The 17123-nt window shown below is 31.4% G+C and overlaps 1 protein-coding gene and 1 long non-coding RNA gene across 5 annotated transcripts in view; one reads left to right on the plus strand and one right to left on the minus strand.

The window, feature by feature from the left end:
* The window catches only part of LOC144840312 (uncharacterized), a 115777-nt gene extending 101039 nt beyond the window's left edge, over positions 1 to 14738 (minus strand). For all 4 annotated transcript variants that reach the window (XR_013611894.1, XR_013611890.1, XR_013611893.1 and 1 more), the window contains exon 1: positions 14641 to 14738. This is a non-coding gene — a long non-coding RNA (uncharacterized LOC144840312). The remainder of the gene's footprint in view (positions 1 to 14640) is intronic.
* On the plus strand, positions 1845 to 9573 carry LOC144840272 (homeobox protein HB1-like). The gene is made up of 2 exons (XM_078696033.1): positions 1845 to 2347; positions 6871 to 9573. The coding sequence occupies exons 1-2, from the start codon at positions 1900 to 1902 to the stop codon at positions 7188 to 7190; spliced, it is 768 nt and encodes a 255-aa protein (XP_078552159.1). The 5' UTR covers positions 1845 to 1899; the 3' UTR covers positions 7191 to 9573.
* Positions 14739 to 17123: the final 2385 nt, after the last annotated feature.

Here is a 17123-nt window from a genome sequence, read left to right on the forward strand (position 1 = left end):
AGAATCAGATTGTTAGATTGCCTTGGGAGAATAATGTACGGTATAGATAGAGGATAGTGGAGAGGTATACGTTACGCGATATTCTACCATTTGTGTTGTAATACATGTTTAACATGGTATATGAATGAGTTCGTACTCTAGAAAAAAAAACCATGAATACATATTTTAAGTTATGGTGATTTCCGGTACCGTATACTAAAATAATTTTAACGCGATAAACAGCGGTTTACATGTCGGTTTTCTAATTGATATGTACAATACATAAATCTATATGCAAGTATACGTGTTGAGGAATCAATTAATAAAGTATCACAGACTGGGAGGTGACTAATTTTAACGTTCTATTTTTCATTATGTAATAGTTTGTACATTTTTCGGAAATGTAAAATACCGGGCCGTGAAAGGTTGGTGCTTTCGTATTTGTTGCATTAATTCATAAATAAACGACTTATGTAGACGTTTTAAAACAACTGTGAGAAGGAAATTATTTGGCGAATGCATTTCAAATTTTAATGCATTTCTGCATGACAGTGTCAAGAGGTTAAATTTTGTTCTTTTAGACTAACAATTTTTGGGGTATAATATTTGGCACTATCTTTCTTACATCGTAAACATATTCAAATAATTTTGTGTAATATATTAAAGGACATATTAAACTGTATAACTGTTTTTCAGTTTGGATTTTGTTTTAATTTGATCCAAAAATTAAATTAAAAAAAATATTGTATTGCAAGTAATACAGTTACAGAATCTTTGATTCAATTTTAAATTACTAATTATTATATTACGGTAGATTATTTTTTCCTTATTCTTATAATTGAAACTTCAATGTGGTTGGCCACTGCAATTTACATGGAATTATAGAGACAAGATACAACATTGAAGAAGATAATTCCTTTCACTACAAGGTACACTGGTCTATGTTTTTCAAAGTCATTTTCAACAATTTAAACATTAATTTAAAACAATCTAATTATGCAGTTGCAACAATGAGATATTCAAAATAATTTTAAAATAAATATTGTTTTTATTCTATTCATTTTTATGTTTAACTCAACAACGAATGGACGTGAATTTTCTTAACGCACACGGACACACGCATACGAAAACCAAGACAATCGTCAACCAAAATGCTCACGGCTATATCATATGAAACAGGGAGGAAGACGCGTTGAAGAAGACCTGCTGTCTAGGACCTTTATTCATAGAATCCGCCCAACGTTGACATAACTTACCAAAACACAATCAGATTATTAATAGAACACGTGGCGCATTAGGGTCGCGACCCTTCAAAATATACAGTTGCCATTTCTATTGTAACAATTCGACCGTTTTATTTGTAAGGCATGAACAAATAATGTTTTGTTTTACTAAGAAAATTATGGAAAATATGGATGGACATTTTTTAAACTTTATGATTTGTACCAGAAAACAGTATTTTTATTTAATTTAAAGAAGCCCAGTGTGAGATTCCAATTATTAATTAATAATAGGGTAATTTCTAAATATTTCTCCATTGTCGTTTGTAGTGAAAAAAAATCCAAAATGTGTTGTTTATTAATTAGCGTAGGTCTAAACATGGGTTACGAAAAAAAAGTAAAATGTTGTTAATTATGTGTTTAACATTTTAAAGAAACGAGTTCATTTAATTTTGCTGAGATTTGAAAATTGAGTTTTGAAGTAGACAACATTTTGATTAGTGTTGTTTGCCGCTTAAAATCGTTCATCCGTCGAGCATCCTGATTGGTCGGTGAATCTCACGCTCTACCAAAGTGTAAGATATGGTTGATCGTTGCACAGTAATGCTTATTGTAGTCAAGTCGTGCTCTGGAAAAGGTATTTTCTACGTATGATTCCTGGACCGTCAATTAATACTACTCTATAAGGGCAAAATATAAGATGGGTTCTAGTTCGTATTTTGTGAATACACTGTTTTCGAAGTATCAACCAGGAGATGCATTTTATCCAAGTGGTTATGAATTACCTGCCTGTGCGTTCAACAAAAGACAAAAATCGTACGGTACTCCCGCCACAGGGGTCACCTCTGCTACAGGGACAGTAACAACACCTCAACAGTCTGGTCTTTACGGTGCACCTACCACATTCCCAAGCACTTATGATCCAACAGGACAGGGTGCATATGCCTCGCTGAATCAGAACATTCCCACCTCGGCTCCATGGGACAGTCGACTACAGGGCTACGGAGCAGCCGCTTGGGGTGGTCCTGGTGATTTGGATAGTTTCAAGGACCACAACGCCCTATGTTCAGTGGCTACAGATGCAAACGTGTGTCCGTCGGTCGTAGCAGCCCCCGCAAATTCCGCATATCCCTGGATGAACGTAACTGGTAAGCAAAAACTATAATACATATTTATTTTTTTTATAATTCAAACAAAATAACATCAAGTTATTTATCTTGAAAAAAATCTCATAAAGTCGTGTTTAAACTGCTGTACGAGTGATGAGGGATTTAACACGTCGGCTCTACACTGAATTACTCCATTAACCTTTCCCGTAACTACAGATACAAAATAGGCCGTAACCTATAGCAGTAAAATAAATCTTGTACTATGTATTAGTTGTATGTAGTTTTAACCAAGCAATTTCGCTGTCTGAAGAGGCAGTTTGTTATGGGGCTTTCGCTTTATGTGATTTCTCGTTTCATTGTGATGGGCTATGTATTGTCGTAAATGTCCATTACCAAGATAATAATCGTAAATGCTATTGCAGCGAGGTCTGACCCCTTATATCACAGTAGTGTTAACAGCCTCTTTTTCTACATCAATTACCTAATTATGACTGGATAATTTATAAGTAATCACACTCAATTTAATTCCATTTTAACTTCCTATTAAGTATTTCTACTGGGTGAAATAAATATACACTGCTCTCGTTAGGAACGTAATTAAATAATTAATACAGGCCGTTATAACACTCAATAGACGCTATATATTTCAACGTTAACGAGACGATGTCTAAATACACTTTTCCAATTGTTTAAACTACAACACTGTTGTGATTTAAATGTATTCGAATAATTATTTTATTGTTTTCTTTTTTATATTTTGGTTTATATTATAATTTGTGGAATTTATTAATGTCATCAATACCATAGCCTATTTTTAAAATTATTTATTATTTAATTTACTATCTATATTTTAATGATATTTACTGTGGTATTAAGACTTCACTTTACCATTGTAGCAAACGGTAGACGATTTTGTTCTTTATGTACATAATATGTATGTAATTTAGCGGTTAAAATCTTTTGTATAACCAACAATTGTACATTAACGTTTTATTTGGAACTTGTACTATTATTATAGTTTTCGGTATTACAATATCAAATTTATGTATAGGCCTATGCATTATAATCAAATACCCTTGATATACTTATTATTAAAGATTTAAATTCACACTTGTCGACATAACGATAGCCTATAATTGGGGCTATTGTAATCAATAGGGCATTATTGATTTGTAATACATAACATTAACTCGTTTTTTATTCAATTTTTATTATTTATGGAAACGAATCAAAGTTAATTGAGGGTGTAAAATGTTCCAAATGAGAGTAATTCTTATTAAAATTCGTAATTCGTACTATTAGTTGTAACTAATATATACTAATATTATAATTTGGTTATAACTTGGCTACTCAAGATACGAGGCCTGTTCGAGTGAACTAAATAATATTTCCTTAATTTGCTTGTTGATCCATTGTTCAGTATTATCAAGGATTAACATGATATTTCCCCTGGCGTGTTAAATCAAGATCTTCTCTTGTCAATCAAAGCATGTGTCCAGTGTTTATATTTTTAAAGAAAATACTTACACGCTATTCGGAAATAAAGCATACTAACCGCATGTTGTGTTTAGGAAAAATACTTAAGCAACATCCTAGCAACATGTTGAGTGAAAATGTATGTTTTTATACTGAAGTACTTTGTTTTAAAACATGTTGAATATAGGATAGGTTATATTAATATTATGTTTGCTAAGCGTGGACAAGCAAAATATTTCCTGGTCTAGGTGTAGATTACGGTTTAAGGACCTCCGAATCGAGGAAATACTTGGTGTGTTGTGGTGGGACTAATGCCCTATGCACACCGTAAAAATTGTCTACAACATAAGCCAATTAACCGTTTTGAATCGATCATTAGGCCTATGCTAATCGATATTAACACATTAATATCCAACAGGTTATTTAATAAATAATTCGACTGACCACCGTGGTGTTAAAGGGTTGTCCGACTGGTCAAGATGGCGTGAAGTGTTGAATGTCCAGTCTAACTGACGACTGTTTTCATTCAAATAATAGTAATCATTATCATTTAAGAGCTTATATATTATGTCATCATACTTATGTAAAAAGTATGCTGTATAACAATAATCCCAAATAACCTCCATGATGAATTAGGAATGATAGAATATGTCGCAGCAAAAACATAGGTAAACCCACATGCAACAAACATAATTGTTCAAGTATAGGCCTACAGTACAAGCTTTAGGCCTATCATTTTGCTGAATACCGTACAGATATTTCCATATATACTTTTTTTTCCAAAGAACCAGTAAAAGTAAAGTTTTCATATAGACTTCAATTTCTGGAGTATTATATTTTGTTCATTTCAGTATTATTATGAAAATGTCAAACACGAACCGGCCTAATGTAACAAAGGAGATGATTTTTTTTTCAACTGTGTGAACTAGTATATTGTATACTAATTTCTAACAATAAATGCCTTCTCATAAGTTGACCTTTTTTGTTTGATATATAAAATGCTTGATTAAAACAAATTAACCCAACATCTATTCGTTCTTATTGTTGTGATTATAAAAGAAATAAGAATGAAAAATGTGTAGGCCTATTGTCGATTGACGAATAAAAGTATGCAACAAGCAAACGGCCCCTCTAGTCCATATTATGCATACCGGAACACAGGCTCCTATTATTCTAAATGTTAAATAGGCACCATCAAGGGGCTTTAATATTCTGTAATCCACCGTAGCAATCACTAAAATAATGTGTTAAGATATAATCAGTTACCGGTACCGAATATGGCAATGTGAGCTATCTTTAAAAGAGAAAATTAAATTGTAATAGTCTGTTCATTTTCCTAAACCAATGTTATTTCTGTTTCGATTATGTTTTATTGGTAATTCATCAGTGATATTTTTGTTTAATTTGCTATTTTCGTGACAAGTGTAACTGTAAATACATGGCCTAGAGTATAAAAAGTTCAAACCATCGGGTAGGTCCATTACAGATACTATCCTTGAGCAAGGTACTTCATTCCTACCTACTGTTTTATGACCATCACTAGTGACAAATTACAACCAACAATCTACATTCCGGAAGATAAACATAATGAACATCATTTTTAAAAAGTTGTCATTACCTTACACAAAAGTCTTCTAAAGTAGAAACACCGATAACTTAATGTATAAAAAAATTCCACTAAATAATAAAAGTTTCCAAAAACGTCTGTTCAAAATATTAAAATAAAACAATCCGGCTGGCATTAAGTTTGTTTAATTTGTTGAATCATGTTCATTTAATTGAAGTTCAATTTCGATTAAAGTTAAGTAAAATGAAATGAAACACCCCCGCAACGAACATGGTTTTTATCTAAAAACATAACCAGTCCAAAGAGAGTGAATGAACATCCCGACCCCAAAATATAGAACAACATTACGGGAACATTTCATTTTTTTCTATAGATTTAATGTTCAGAAACAATCGAAATCAGATTCAGAGGCTTAATTGTTCATATAGGTAGTGCATTTCGTTATTAAAATTAAATCGGTTGTCATACTTTATTCGGTAACCTACTTATTCGGTGCTGTACTTATTCGGTGCCGTACTTATTTGGTAGACTTACTTATTCGGTGCCGTACTTATTCGGTAGCCGTATACTTATTCGGTAGCCTTTATTCGGTAGACTTACTTATTTGGTAGCTTTACTTATTCGGTAGTCGTACTTATTCGTTAGCCGCTATACTTATTCGGTAGCCTTTATTCGGTAGACTTACTTATTTGGTAGCTTTACTTATTCGGTAGTCGTACTTATTCGTTAGCCGCTATACTTATTCGGTATTGTAGGCATACATATATTAATTTCAGTACCTGTAGCCCTTATACTATTCCATCCTGAAGATCTTATCTTAATGTGAATTCAGGTTATTCATGATTCGTCGTTACTATATGTCATAAACTTTAATAGCTGCTAATATTTTCACATCACATGGGCAATAAAATATTATTTGAATATACATTCATGTGAAGTATATGTTGCAATTTTCAACTATTGCCTATAATTCATTGACTATTGTTTTATAATGTCCAATTTTATGTGACTTAATGACACTTTATTTATCTAGTCAATTGCAATATGATTATATAGTAATAAACTAACATGATATTTGTATGATAATGTAAAGATTAATTAAATCATCGTACAGTTTGTATTTATGATTTTCCATGTTTATGAGAGGATAGTTCTTAATTCTTAATTGTGTTTGTTACTTAATTATTCTTTTTAAATACTTTATTATATTATTATTATACTTTATTGATAATATTATGAGACATTGTACATTAAATTAAATTAATATCGCTTTTCTTCTATGGATGTTTTAACAAATGCTATGTAGACTATATTATTTGTATTCTTTTGTTTTTACTATAAGGAAATACGGTGCTTCGCTTTTAATCTCTTTTTACAAGATACAATGTTAGGAACGAAGTGTGTTTACATTATTTCCTAACTACTGTTTTTATCTATGGAGCCAGACTTCCATGTTTTAGTATATACCGCATATTTTAGCGAAGTTTGTTAACACGTTTTTAATTGTATTTTCCTTTAGCGGCTCCAACGGGTGTTGAGATGGGCAGGAAACGATGCCGGCAAACATACACACGTTACCAAACGCTCGAGTTAGAAAAGGAGTTCCATTTCAATCGATATCTAACAAGAAGGCGCCGAATAGAACTCTCACATCTTCTAGGGCTTACGGAAAGACAAATCAAAATCTGGTTTCAGAACAGACGAATGAAATACAAGAAGGAGAATAAGAAAGACGGTATGACGGATAAGGAATCCGAGAATGATGATATTAATACAACACCAACGGAAACAACTGAATTGGTAGACGAAAAATCAACAGATACGTGTGAAAATAAATGAAACTTACAAAACAGATAGGACTGAGAAGAAAATAATTAAAAACTATAATATACGATGTACTGTACATAATAATTTGACGGTTGAACAAATTGAGGTAATCCGAGCGTTATACACAATGTTCCTGGTGTTGCCTTTACCTTTTATACGTTTGCTGGCCTGACGGTACAAAGGTTCTGGGCCCGGGAGTGAAGAAGCAACCGATGGGACAGCACCATGTATCGTTGATACCGTGCATCGTATCGATACCATGCACTGGTATCGTTTATGTAAGCCAGAGGAGGATTTACATGGCGTTGTAATTCACGAACGAACAAACACAGCAAAGTGTAGGCCTACAGTATGCGTGTTACTTTCATGGGCGTTTTGCAATTACAGTTTTCCTTTTAAAGTTATAATTTTGTGGTTTTTTTATATTAATTTTCTCATATCAAAGATTTTTTTTTATAAATAAGGTCTACAAGCGTCAGAAATGGTTTGGCCTATGGTTTGAAAACTCACCACAATTATAGTGTGTGAAATCAATATAAACATTTGTGCTAAATAATGATAATAAACTTTGTTTTGTCTTGGTTAATTATTGATAATGATGTAGGCCAGTTTGTCTGTAATAACACAAAATACTGATATCAATTGAATCAGTACAAACAGTGTTTTAGGCGCGCGTCAAAATTTGCGTATTTTCCTTGTGTTTCTAACGAAATAGGGCCTACCATAAATCTTTTCTAATTGAGTAAACTTTTTACAAAAATAAGAACAACCAGTACTTATTTTTGCCGGTTTTCCTGGTACATGTGTCATGTTCGTATCTGCATTCGTACACGTTGCTAAGCACAACAAGAAAATTAATATAGCAACATGACAGAAAATTCATGCGTTCAAGCTAATCTAACAATAATAATTCTGTACCGTATTTCAATATTACGATAGCCCTACGATATAATTTATTATCAAACTATAGAGATAGTGTTATTTTTCTGTTCTGTTGTTATTCTAAAATTGACCCCTGACAATTTAGACCCCTTCTTTTCTTTTGTTCCAAGTATATTTTTTAGATTCTTTCAGAAAAAATGTTCTACATTAGGTAGACATGGGCTGCTTAGGCTTATACAGTAGGAATATATCATCAGAAATTGCAGTACTGATACCGATAAACGGAATTTATAATTTTATTATCCGCTTGATTAAAATCTATAATAATAAAATACAGAATCAAATATGGTATGATTAGCAATTATCATTTATACACAAGTATATAGCATTATCTAAATGCAATGTTATATAAGTCTTCACATAGCGACATTTTATTTATTTAACGCGATGTATAACCAAGATGATACTATTAAAATAACCTTAAATATCCATATACAATTTAAAGGCATACGTTACAAATTGTAAATCTGTTTAGTAAAATGGTTTGTTCATTATGGGGCATACACAAACATAAGATGACTGCGTGTGCCATCTGTTGACAGATGGAGTAGTAGGCCCTTTGACAATTTTGTTTAAAAAAACAGCCAACCATGATTTTGAAAAGTCATTTTTAAAATTCTGACATTGAAGACTGGGTTTTATATGAATGTAGTTTAAGTGTGCTTGTCTAACGTAAATTTCAGTATGATATCCTTTAACATAAAAAGTGCTTAAGGCTACAACCGTATATTTTACTCAAAATAGCCCTGTCGTGTGTTTAATAAACACGTTAATACCGATAAGATGATATTGTATCCATGGCTTAAAATTATATTTTATTTAACGTTCATATTAGACTCTTTTCCGTATATTTTTTACTATTGATAAAGATGATATTAATGATACATAAGGTTTTACAAAAATAAGGCATTTTTCTTGACTTGACTACTATAAGGAATTTATGAATATGCTTATACCTAGTAAAAATAAGTACCGTAAGGGTCAATAAAAAACTCATTTTGTAACAAAATAATTATACGTTTAGGTCTATTACCGGTATTGTTGTTTTTAAGTCTACTGTACCTCTGCATTTTCATGAAAAAAGAATTATATATATATAACATTTTTTTTGTCAGTGGCACTACGAAAGGAAGCAAACGTTGTCGCTTGCGTACAAACGCTGATAAACAGGTTTTGTACGCGCGCGATAACTAAGTGTCTCTCCTTTTTCTATCATTCCTTTACAGTATTCCATTTGCCCAGAAAACACTTTTGATAATTGTAATGTCAATTTCTTAAATATTCTGTGTAATAACTGTATGTGATTTAGTCGTTTTATTTTATTTATATATGATTAATGTATGATATAACCTCGTCTTTTTGAGGACATTTTAAAGCGGTGCTAATGCGATGTGAATTGAATTGTCTTTCAATTAAGAAAAAGAAAAGAAATAAATAAATTTAATTGACTTAATGAATTACTGAATATTTTGATATTTTTTTTTCAAACGAGTTTTGCATTTACGTACAGTGTATTATAGATTGATGACGTCACATTAAATGTACCGGTAATTAAGAGTAGGACATCAATATGTCGACAATTGTTGCTTATTTCCATTTTTAAGACGCAACGCATAAGCTTGGCTAAACGCAACTGCGCCATTTAAATTGGGTCAATTGCAATACTTGTGTTGTGCGTACGTACGTCCATGCGTTGCTTTAGAAACGAGCGTAAATGTACGTTCACACTAAGACCGGATTTGGTCCGTAAAAAGCCTTGTCTACACTATAAAACTTTGTGACAAAATGTGATGTGCCCATATATGGACATGATGATGTCATATAACTACCGTATTTGGGAATATCACTAGCATATTAGTGCCTCAATGTACTGCCTATATCTATATCATATTAACATATTATTTCTGTCGGAATAGCATAATGAATATCATTTGCATGCATAACTTATCGCTTACTGTGTTCCACGATCACTTAAAAATGTTTGTTTTTGTTAAATATAAGAAATAGGCCTACTAAAACATTCATTTAAATATTCAATTATATCGCGAATCCTGTGCAATCAGTTTACTATATTAATTATAAAGTTAACTATATAAGTATACAGTCATGAATGTATATATTAAACATAAAGATTGTCACTTAGTGTTCTTCCTCCTTTGACTGTGCAACAGTTCAACCTGCCGTTCACATCGTACATCAAAAACTATTATGAATAAATACATAAAGTAAATCCTCAAACGTGTAATTCTATGATTATAAACATGGAACTAAATGCTTGCAGACAGAATATATTAGTTATCATTCATTTTATTAACAGCAAACACAGCTGAAGAATAATGAAACTTTTGTTTTGGACACTGTTTTTATTTCATTTTATTTCTAAAACAAAGCGGAAATAAAAATCAAATTAAATGATTAACGATTCAATTACTCTTGCGAATCGATACCAAATCCATACAGGCTAAAACAAAATGGATTTCAAAAAAATATAAGAGGCTTATATTATTAATTTTATAATAGGTCCAGGTATCAACTTAAATTTATCAGTACTGAAAGTGATTTTGATCTATAAACTTTCATACTACTGTCAACACAAACAGAAACGGGACAATTTGGTGAACGAAATCAACTAGGCTTATATATTGAAAATGTGTTTTTATTGTTGAGTAAAATCACTATAAGCCTGTCGTTTTAGTGGTCTTTATTGGAGGTAGAAAATAATATAACAACATGCTGTCTGCTCTGTCAATTAAAATAAATAGTTTGTCATGGAGAGAATGGTTAAACAAATCTATATTATGAAACTTTTTGAAAGCAAAGCGGGGATAACACTAATCACACTCTTTTACTAATCTCATCAGCGGCAACAATAAGAATCTCAGTCCACAGCCGTTGTCTGTCTATCCACAGTATACTAACAACGTTATGACGATCCATTGTAGGCCAATCTGTATCCTAAGTTGAGACACCTCCTTTGTGACAGAATTTAACCTAAATGTGTAAAGCATTTATCTTGGACAAAGCATTTAAATTGAACAAATGAAAATGAAAAGGTGACGTTTTGTCAGCCACGGTTTTTTATTATTTGTAGGCCTACTCCAAAAATGAAACATATGCTGTTGGGGTGTTATTTGTCGAGTGATAGTCGAATTTTGAATTTATACTGTAGCAACATAGTACACACTGAACTGAATAATAATAATATATAATAAGTCCTATTTATCCTTCTACTATGGGCGGCCACTAGGGTAAAACTAGGCAAAGTGATAAAAACAGAACAAAGTATTAAAAACGAGTTGGAAACGCGTTTCGAAACTGCTTAAATCTACAATTTTGTTTTTCATAACTAAGATAAGCCAATTAAGCTGTACAAAGTCCGGTCATGGTTTCTTCGTTCATTGATTGTTCGAATTCCTATAAATGAATTAATAGTCATTGAGGTAACTGAATTCTTACATATTAATTATGTTTGTTAGCGATGTTCTACTAAAGTAAGGTCGAGAGTCAGCGTAATGATGTATCGATGGGAGAAGAAGCCGAGGTTTAAATTCCCATTTCAACTATTAGTCGTATTTCCTGGCGAGATTAATCAATTTGCCGACTTGCCGATTCGCCCTCGTGTTTTTATTACTTATTTAATAATATAGAAAATAATGCACGCAAACATCGAGAATTTCCGAAAAAATACCATAACCATCATTTGATAAAAGAGGCAGCTAAAGTATTGTTGTTAAAATGTAAATTTCCTTTATTACTAATTACTACTATTCCTAAATTACTTTACTAAATTATTAAATTATTGAAATAAATTATTCCCTGTTCACTCTTATATAAAATCTAAATTCTAAAATTAAAATAAATATTATAGGCCTAAGCTTATGTACATTTTTGTTCCCTTTTCTAAATTTCAGTTTAGTTACAGGTTATTTAGTTATTTATGCAATTAGAAATTGAATTGCTATGGTATTTCCTAGTTTTATTTGATCTTTTTAGTTGACTTTTCCATAAATAAAACTTCAATAACTCATTATTATTGCTTAATACAATGTTATTTAAAATCCATATTATTATTATCATTAGGCCTAAATTTAAGGACTATTGATGGGAGTACCGCAACATAATCAAATTAGTTAACATACACTAAATATCTGAATTTTGTAAACTGAATATTAAGAAAATTAAGTTCATATTCCATATTAGGCCTAATATAATCAGTATATTTTATTTATTTATTATTATGATTTTATTATTTTTTACAAATTAAAACAGAACGAAAAAGTTACCACTTTATTCGAAAAGAATTGTTTGCAAAATAAGGCATTTTATAAACTGTAAATAAGTGGAGTTCGTTAAAACAAAAAATAGATGATAATGCTATTTACGAGTTATTTATTCTCGTTCGGCTAAAAGTATTCTTATTTCATCTTTCAGTAATCTGCCGAATAAACAAACATCGTGTTTATTAACCAACGCCATTAACGAAATCATGTGCCTTTTAGTTGCAGCGAAAATCGGTAAAGAATTAAGCTTACAACACAGAAAAAGCGAGTTTTACTGCATCGTATCATGAACCTACGGATTGCATGCTTAAGTAACACAATGACTTTGATATTTAAATGTCACGAAAGAGGAACGCTATCGAAGGTTTTTGCCAAATGCAATATTTCGTATCCTGGCCCCGTATAAGGAGTATACAAATTATAATTATTAGTAGGCCTATACAAATTATTGAATTTTGATTGAACATTTTTATAAATATTTTATTTTATTAATATATATACTAGTTTAATGTATTATTATTTTAAAGCAATATTGTTGATAATTGAAAATCCATAAATATGACAATGACAATGATTCCTTTATTTCTTTATCGACCCTTTTTCAGGGTATGAAAGAACATTCTTTCAATCTTATACAAAAGCAAATAATTAAACACTTCCAGACATAAATATTTGGTCTTATACATAATTGATATATCGAAAATCAACATCTAACTAAAACAAATAAAACATTTCATGAATAAATTTAGCTAAGTTTGAGAGTTTTGTATTTATCGATGGCGGTGACGATGATGCGCTGAATCGTAATTGATCAGTTCATTACGAAAATCGCGTACGACCGACGACCAAACTACGTCATGTTAATTCATTGTGCGCATGCGTAGATTGTGCGCATGCGTAGATTGTGCGCATGCGTAGATATTGGGATGTGTTTCATCAGTTTTGATGGTTTAGGTTCAGGCGACGACCGATGACAAATAGATTGGCCCTATGAATAAGCTATACCGTGAATATTAAGAGCCTGTAGCGGATAAAAAATAAATAAAAGGTACACACTGGGATAAACGTGAATTTGTAAGAAAGAGAGGCGAAAATGACCTCAAATATGATAACGATATTTCGTCAGGAAATTACAAAGAGATGACGTGCGTATACACCATTTTCAATCAGACTGGGGAGGGGGGAGGGGGGAGGGGGTGCGCTTTCTTGCGCTCTAAAAGGCTAACAAGATTTCCTGGTAACTAAATATACTCAATATTATTTATATCTGCTTATTTGACATTTATTTCTCTATACCTGTTAAAGTCAATAGAAAGAAGTTTAAATATTCCAAAATATAAATAAACCTTATGTGTGACTTTACTGAAAATAAAATCAACCACGGAAAGAAACAGCAAATCAAAGTTCTGTAAAACACAACATTATAAATTACCTATCCATTATACTAATAGAATTTCAAACAAATCAAAAATATGTACCCAGCATTGGCCTTTAATTTAAGTAATATATTTTAACGTATGCATACCCCTTACGAAAATAGATTGGCCCATTTTGAATCAGACATTGAATGGTGTGGTTATGCAACCTTCCTCGCAGTTACTACCGAAAATGTTACTATATTTTTGTCTGTTTGACATAGAAGACAATGATTCATAAGACTAAAGAAAGATTAAAGAATCCACCACACCTTCGCCATACCTCTTAATTTATTTAAATTCATTATTGATCCATTTTATGCACACATTTTGTGACGTCATCATTTGAATTTAAAAGATTTCTTTCGTTTTAGTTTGTTAATACATCGTATTTTGCATCCTTTCTCGATTTTACTTCCAAATGTTTATTTATATTTATCCAAACAATTTCTTTCAGATATAGTTATTTATTACAAATGTCGGAAAATATCCCCAATAACGGAAATCAACTATTATAGGCCTATAGGTGCTGGTCAACGTGACGAATTAAAATACTGTAGTGTATATATTAATTTTATTTTCATATCGGTTTGTACCCTTATGCCTCTACAGTATTCCGTAGATTCTCTACTCATTGGAATCGTACTATACTACAGCATGTATTTACAACAGCGTGTAATTAGGTACAGTATTAAGATGTAGGGTGCAAACATGTAGGACATGGTGGTTAGACAGAAATTTTCTTAACGAGAAAACATTGGCATATTTATAAGGTAATGTTAATATAATATAATCGTCAATACATTCAAAACAACAAAGACCTACGTTTGGCCATTAGAATTGAACCTCCAATCTTCCGATCTTGTGTTATGTCCTTCGACCATTATTTTTCAGACAGCTAGGAAAGGCGTTCTTCAAAATGCATGCTTCGCTATTTTTAGAACAATTGCATTTGCATACTAAGTGTGTTTACTGAATTCCCGAATACTTTAAAATAGTATACGTTGTAAACATGCATACGTACGTCACAAAACAGACTTGTGATTACGCAAACAAGATCAAACCATAAGACAACGGTTTTATATTTAAACTTTATTTTTTACAATGCTTTATCATAGATTGAGATATTAGTGAATTATCATCTCAATATTATGTTGTTACTGTATTGTGATGTTATTGGCAAAACACCTATAATAACATACAAATAATAACTTAACATTAAATATTCATAAGAAGATGACATAAGATATTATCTTAAATAAAATGTATGTTTAGTTTCGATGGAATGTCATCATCTTTGATACACTGATGGACTACTGATAATGTTATTGAAATACAATTCGTCGAATTGTCTTTTAAAAACATTCAAAAAATGAACATAAACAAGTTATTTCATCAAAATAGCATGCACTCCTCCTTTGTATTACAATAATAATAGGATATTATGTTTCGTGTCATAAAATTGTCAGCAACAATTACGTCACACACAGTTATTAAAAACTATTAAGTACTCTTCAGGTGAAACAATGACGGTTGGCAAACATTGTAAGCACGCGACAGCACGTTTCATTTCTCCAGCTGGTGGTGCTGTTTGTGATAGCATCCTAACCCGGGTGTGTACCTTGTTGGCGATTAAATCTTGTTTTTCCTCTTTAAGTGTGTGTATCTAGTTACATAACGTTATCTGGTTGTCCACGCGTACCAAACCAGAGGTATTTAAGGATACATAAACGTTGTCTTTTTGTTCCTTATTGTATTTGTGGCGACCAGTTGATGTCATTAAAACATTATACTTTGTGGTTCTAGATGATGAGCGGACAATTTCCATTCTTCCGTTATTAGGCTATACCTGTCCTGTTATAAATTGTATTCCTTATAATTGTTATCCTGTATCCAGGGAAAAATGAGCTCAAATATTGGCGATCCGCGTTTATCTGTGAAACCATCCAATATTGCATTTATCCTTGTCGTATAAAGTGTGTGAAACTGTAGTATTATAAAGAATCATTTAAACTATTATAACATAACTGTACACATTTTAGTTGAGAGTCACACAAAATATACGGTACCACCGTTATGTGGTACTCCGTTGTCACGTCGTCAGGCACTTGCCTCATTTTAACATTCTTATTTCTACAGGTTAGTGCCTGAAAACAAAAAAATTAAAATACATAAAGTAAAATTAGATTTTTAAAGCTAATTATAATACATATAATAATATATAATTCAGCATGCAATTCTCGTGCGTACAAATGTTGTACCGATCACATTTTGAACGCGTGCGTTAGATGTGTGTCTTACCGGTATATCATGCGTTACAAACATGATAAAACAACAATCTATTCACTTTATATTAAACCAGTCAGGGTCAAGTTAAAAAAAAACCCTATGTGGTTTAACATTTTGCGCGTGAGTTATTTCTTTCGTAGTATTGCAATCGTAGCTCGAAAGAATGTTACTGCATTCAAATTATGACCCATTTATGTAGTTCGTAAACGATATTGGAATTAAAAAGTAAGACGATATGACAATTTAGTATGTAAATACATAAAAGTTATATTTATGCTTGTCCAGCGGTCGTTTATGGTTGATATTCGTTGCATTGATTTATATATCGTTGTATTTAGATTATAATTTCCAGTTTTACAATAAGTACATTTTGATAGCAGTTTATCTACGTTATCACACTACATTCATTACATTTCTTCTCTTTAATGTAATTGATTTACGTTTAGGAACAGGAATCTCGTAAAATAAGACAAATTGTATTGCGCATGTCCAGTAACAATATTGAGCGCGCGATATGTAATCACATTGAAAGATTCATCTAGCCTATATTAGGACATTACAGAACTACGGTACCATATATCATTTTTATAATTCATGATAATTTAAGATAATTATCCCCATTTTATATTATTTTTACTTTGTTTAATACAAGTGAATTAAATTGAAAACAATATTTTAAATTACATGTTATGTATATACAGTATAACATGATATTGTTGCGATTATGTTAATAAATCATAATTAAGGGACCACCATTTACTTTGTAAAATACAAGTTAATTGAAATTATGAAATTATTTTAAATTACACGTAATGTGTTACAAAAGGAGCCAGTATAACATGATATTGTTGCGATTATGTTGCCTTTGTTTCCTATTCGTTGCCGGTAGTTCTCTACATGTTCTTTCACTCATTGCTTCTTCATACTTATTTATATCAGACCCTCACATAATAATAAATTTTAAAAAGAAACAGATATATATGTGGAAAAGGGCAAGAGACCACCATCGTTAAGGTGCT

Source organism: Antedon bifida, chromosome 1 (assembly GCF_963402885.1).
Source record: "Antedon bifida chromosome 1, ecAntBifi1.1, whole genome shotgun sequence".
In the NCBI taxonomy this organism is placed as follows: domain Eukaryota; kingdom Metazoa; phylum Echinodermata; class Crinoidea; order Comatulida; family Antedonidae; genus Antedon; species Antedon bifida.

Coding starts and splice junctions, on each gene's coding strand:
- LOC144840272 (XM_078696033.1), top strand. CDS start 1,900: ATGGGTTCTAGTTCGTATTTTGTGAATACACTGTTTTCGAAGTATCAA. Junction 2,348..6,870: donor TCCCTGGATGAACGTAACTG/GTAAGCAAAAAC, acceptor ATTTTCCTTTAG/CGGCTCCAACGGGTGTTGAG.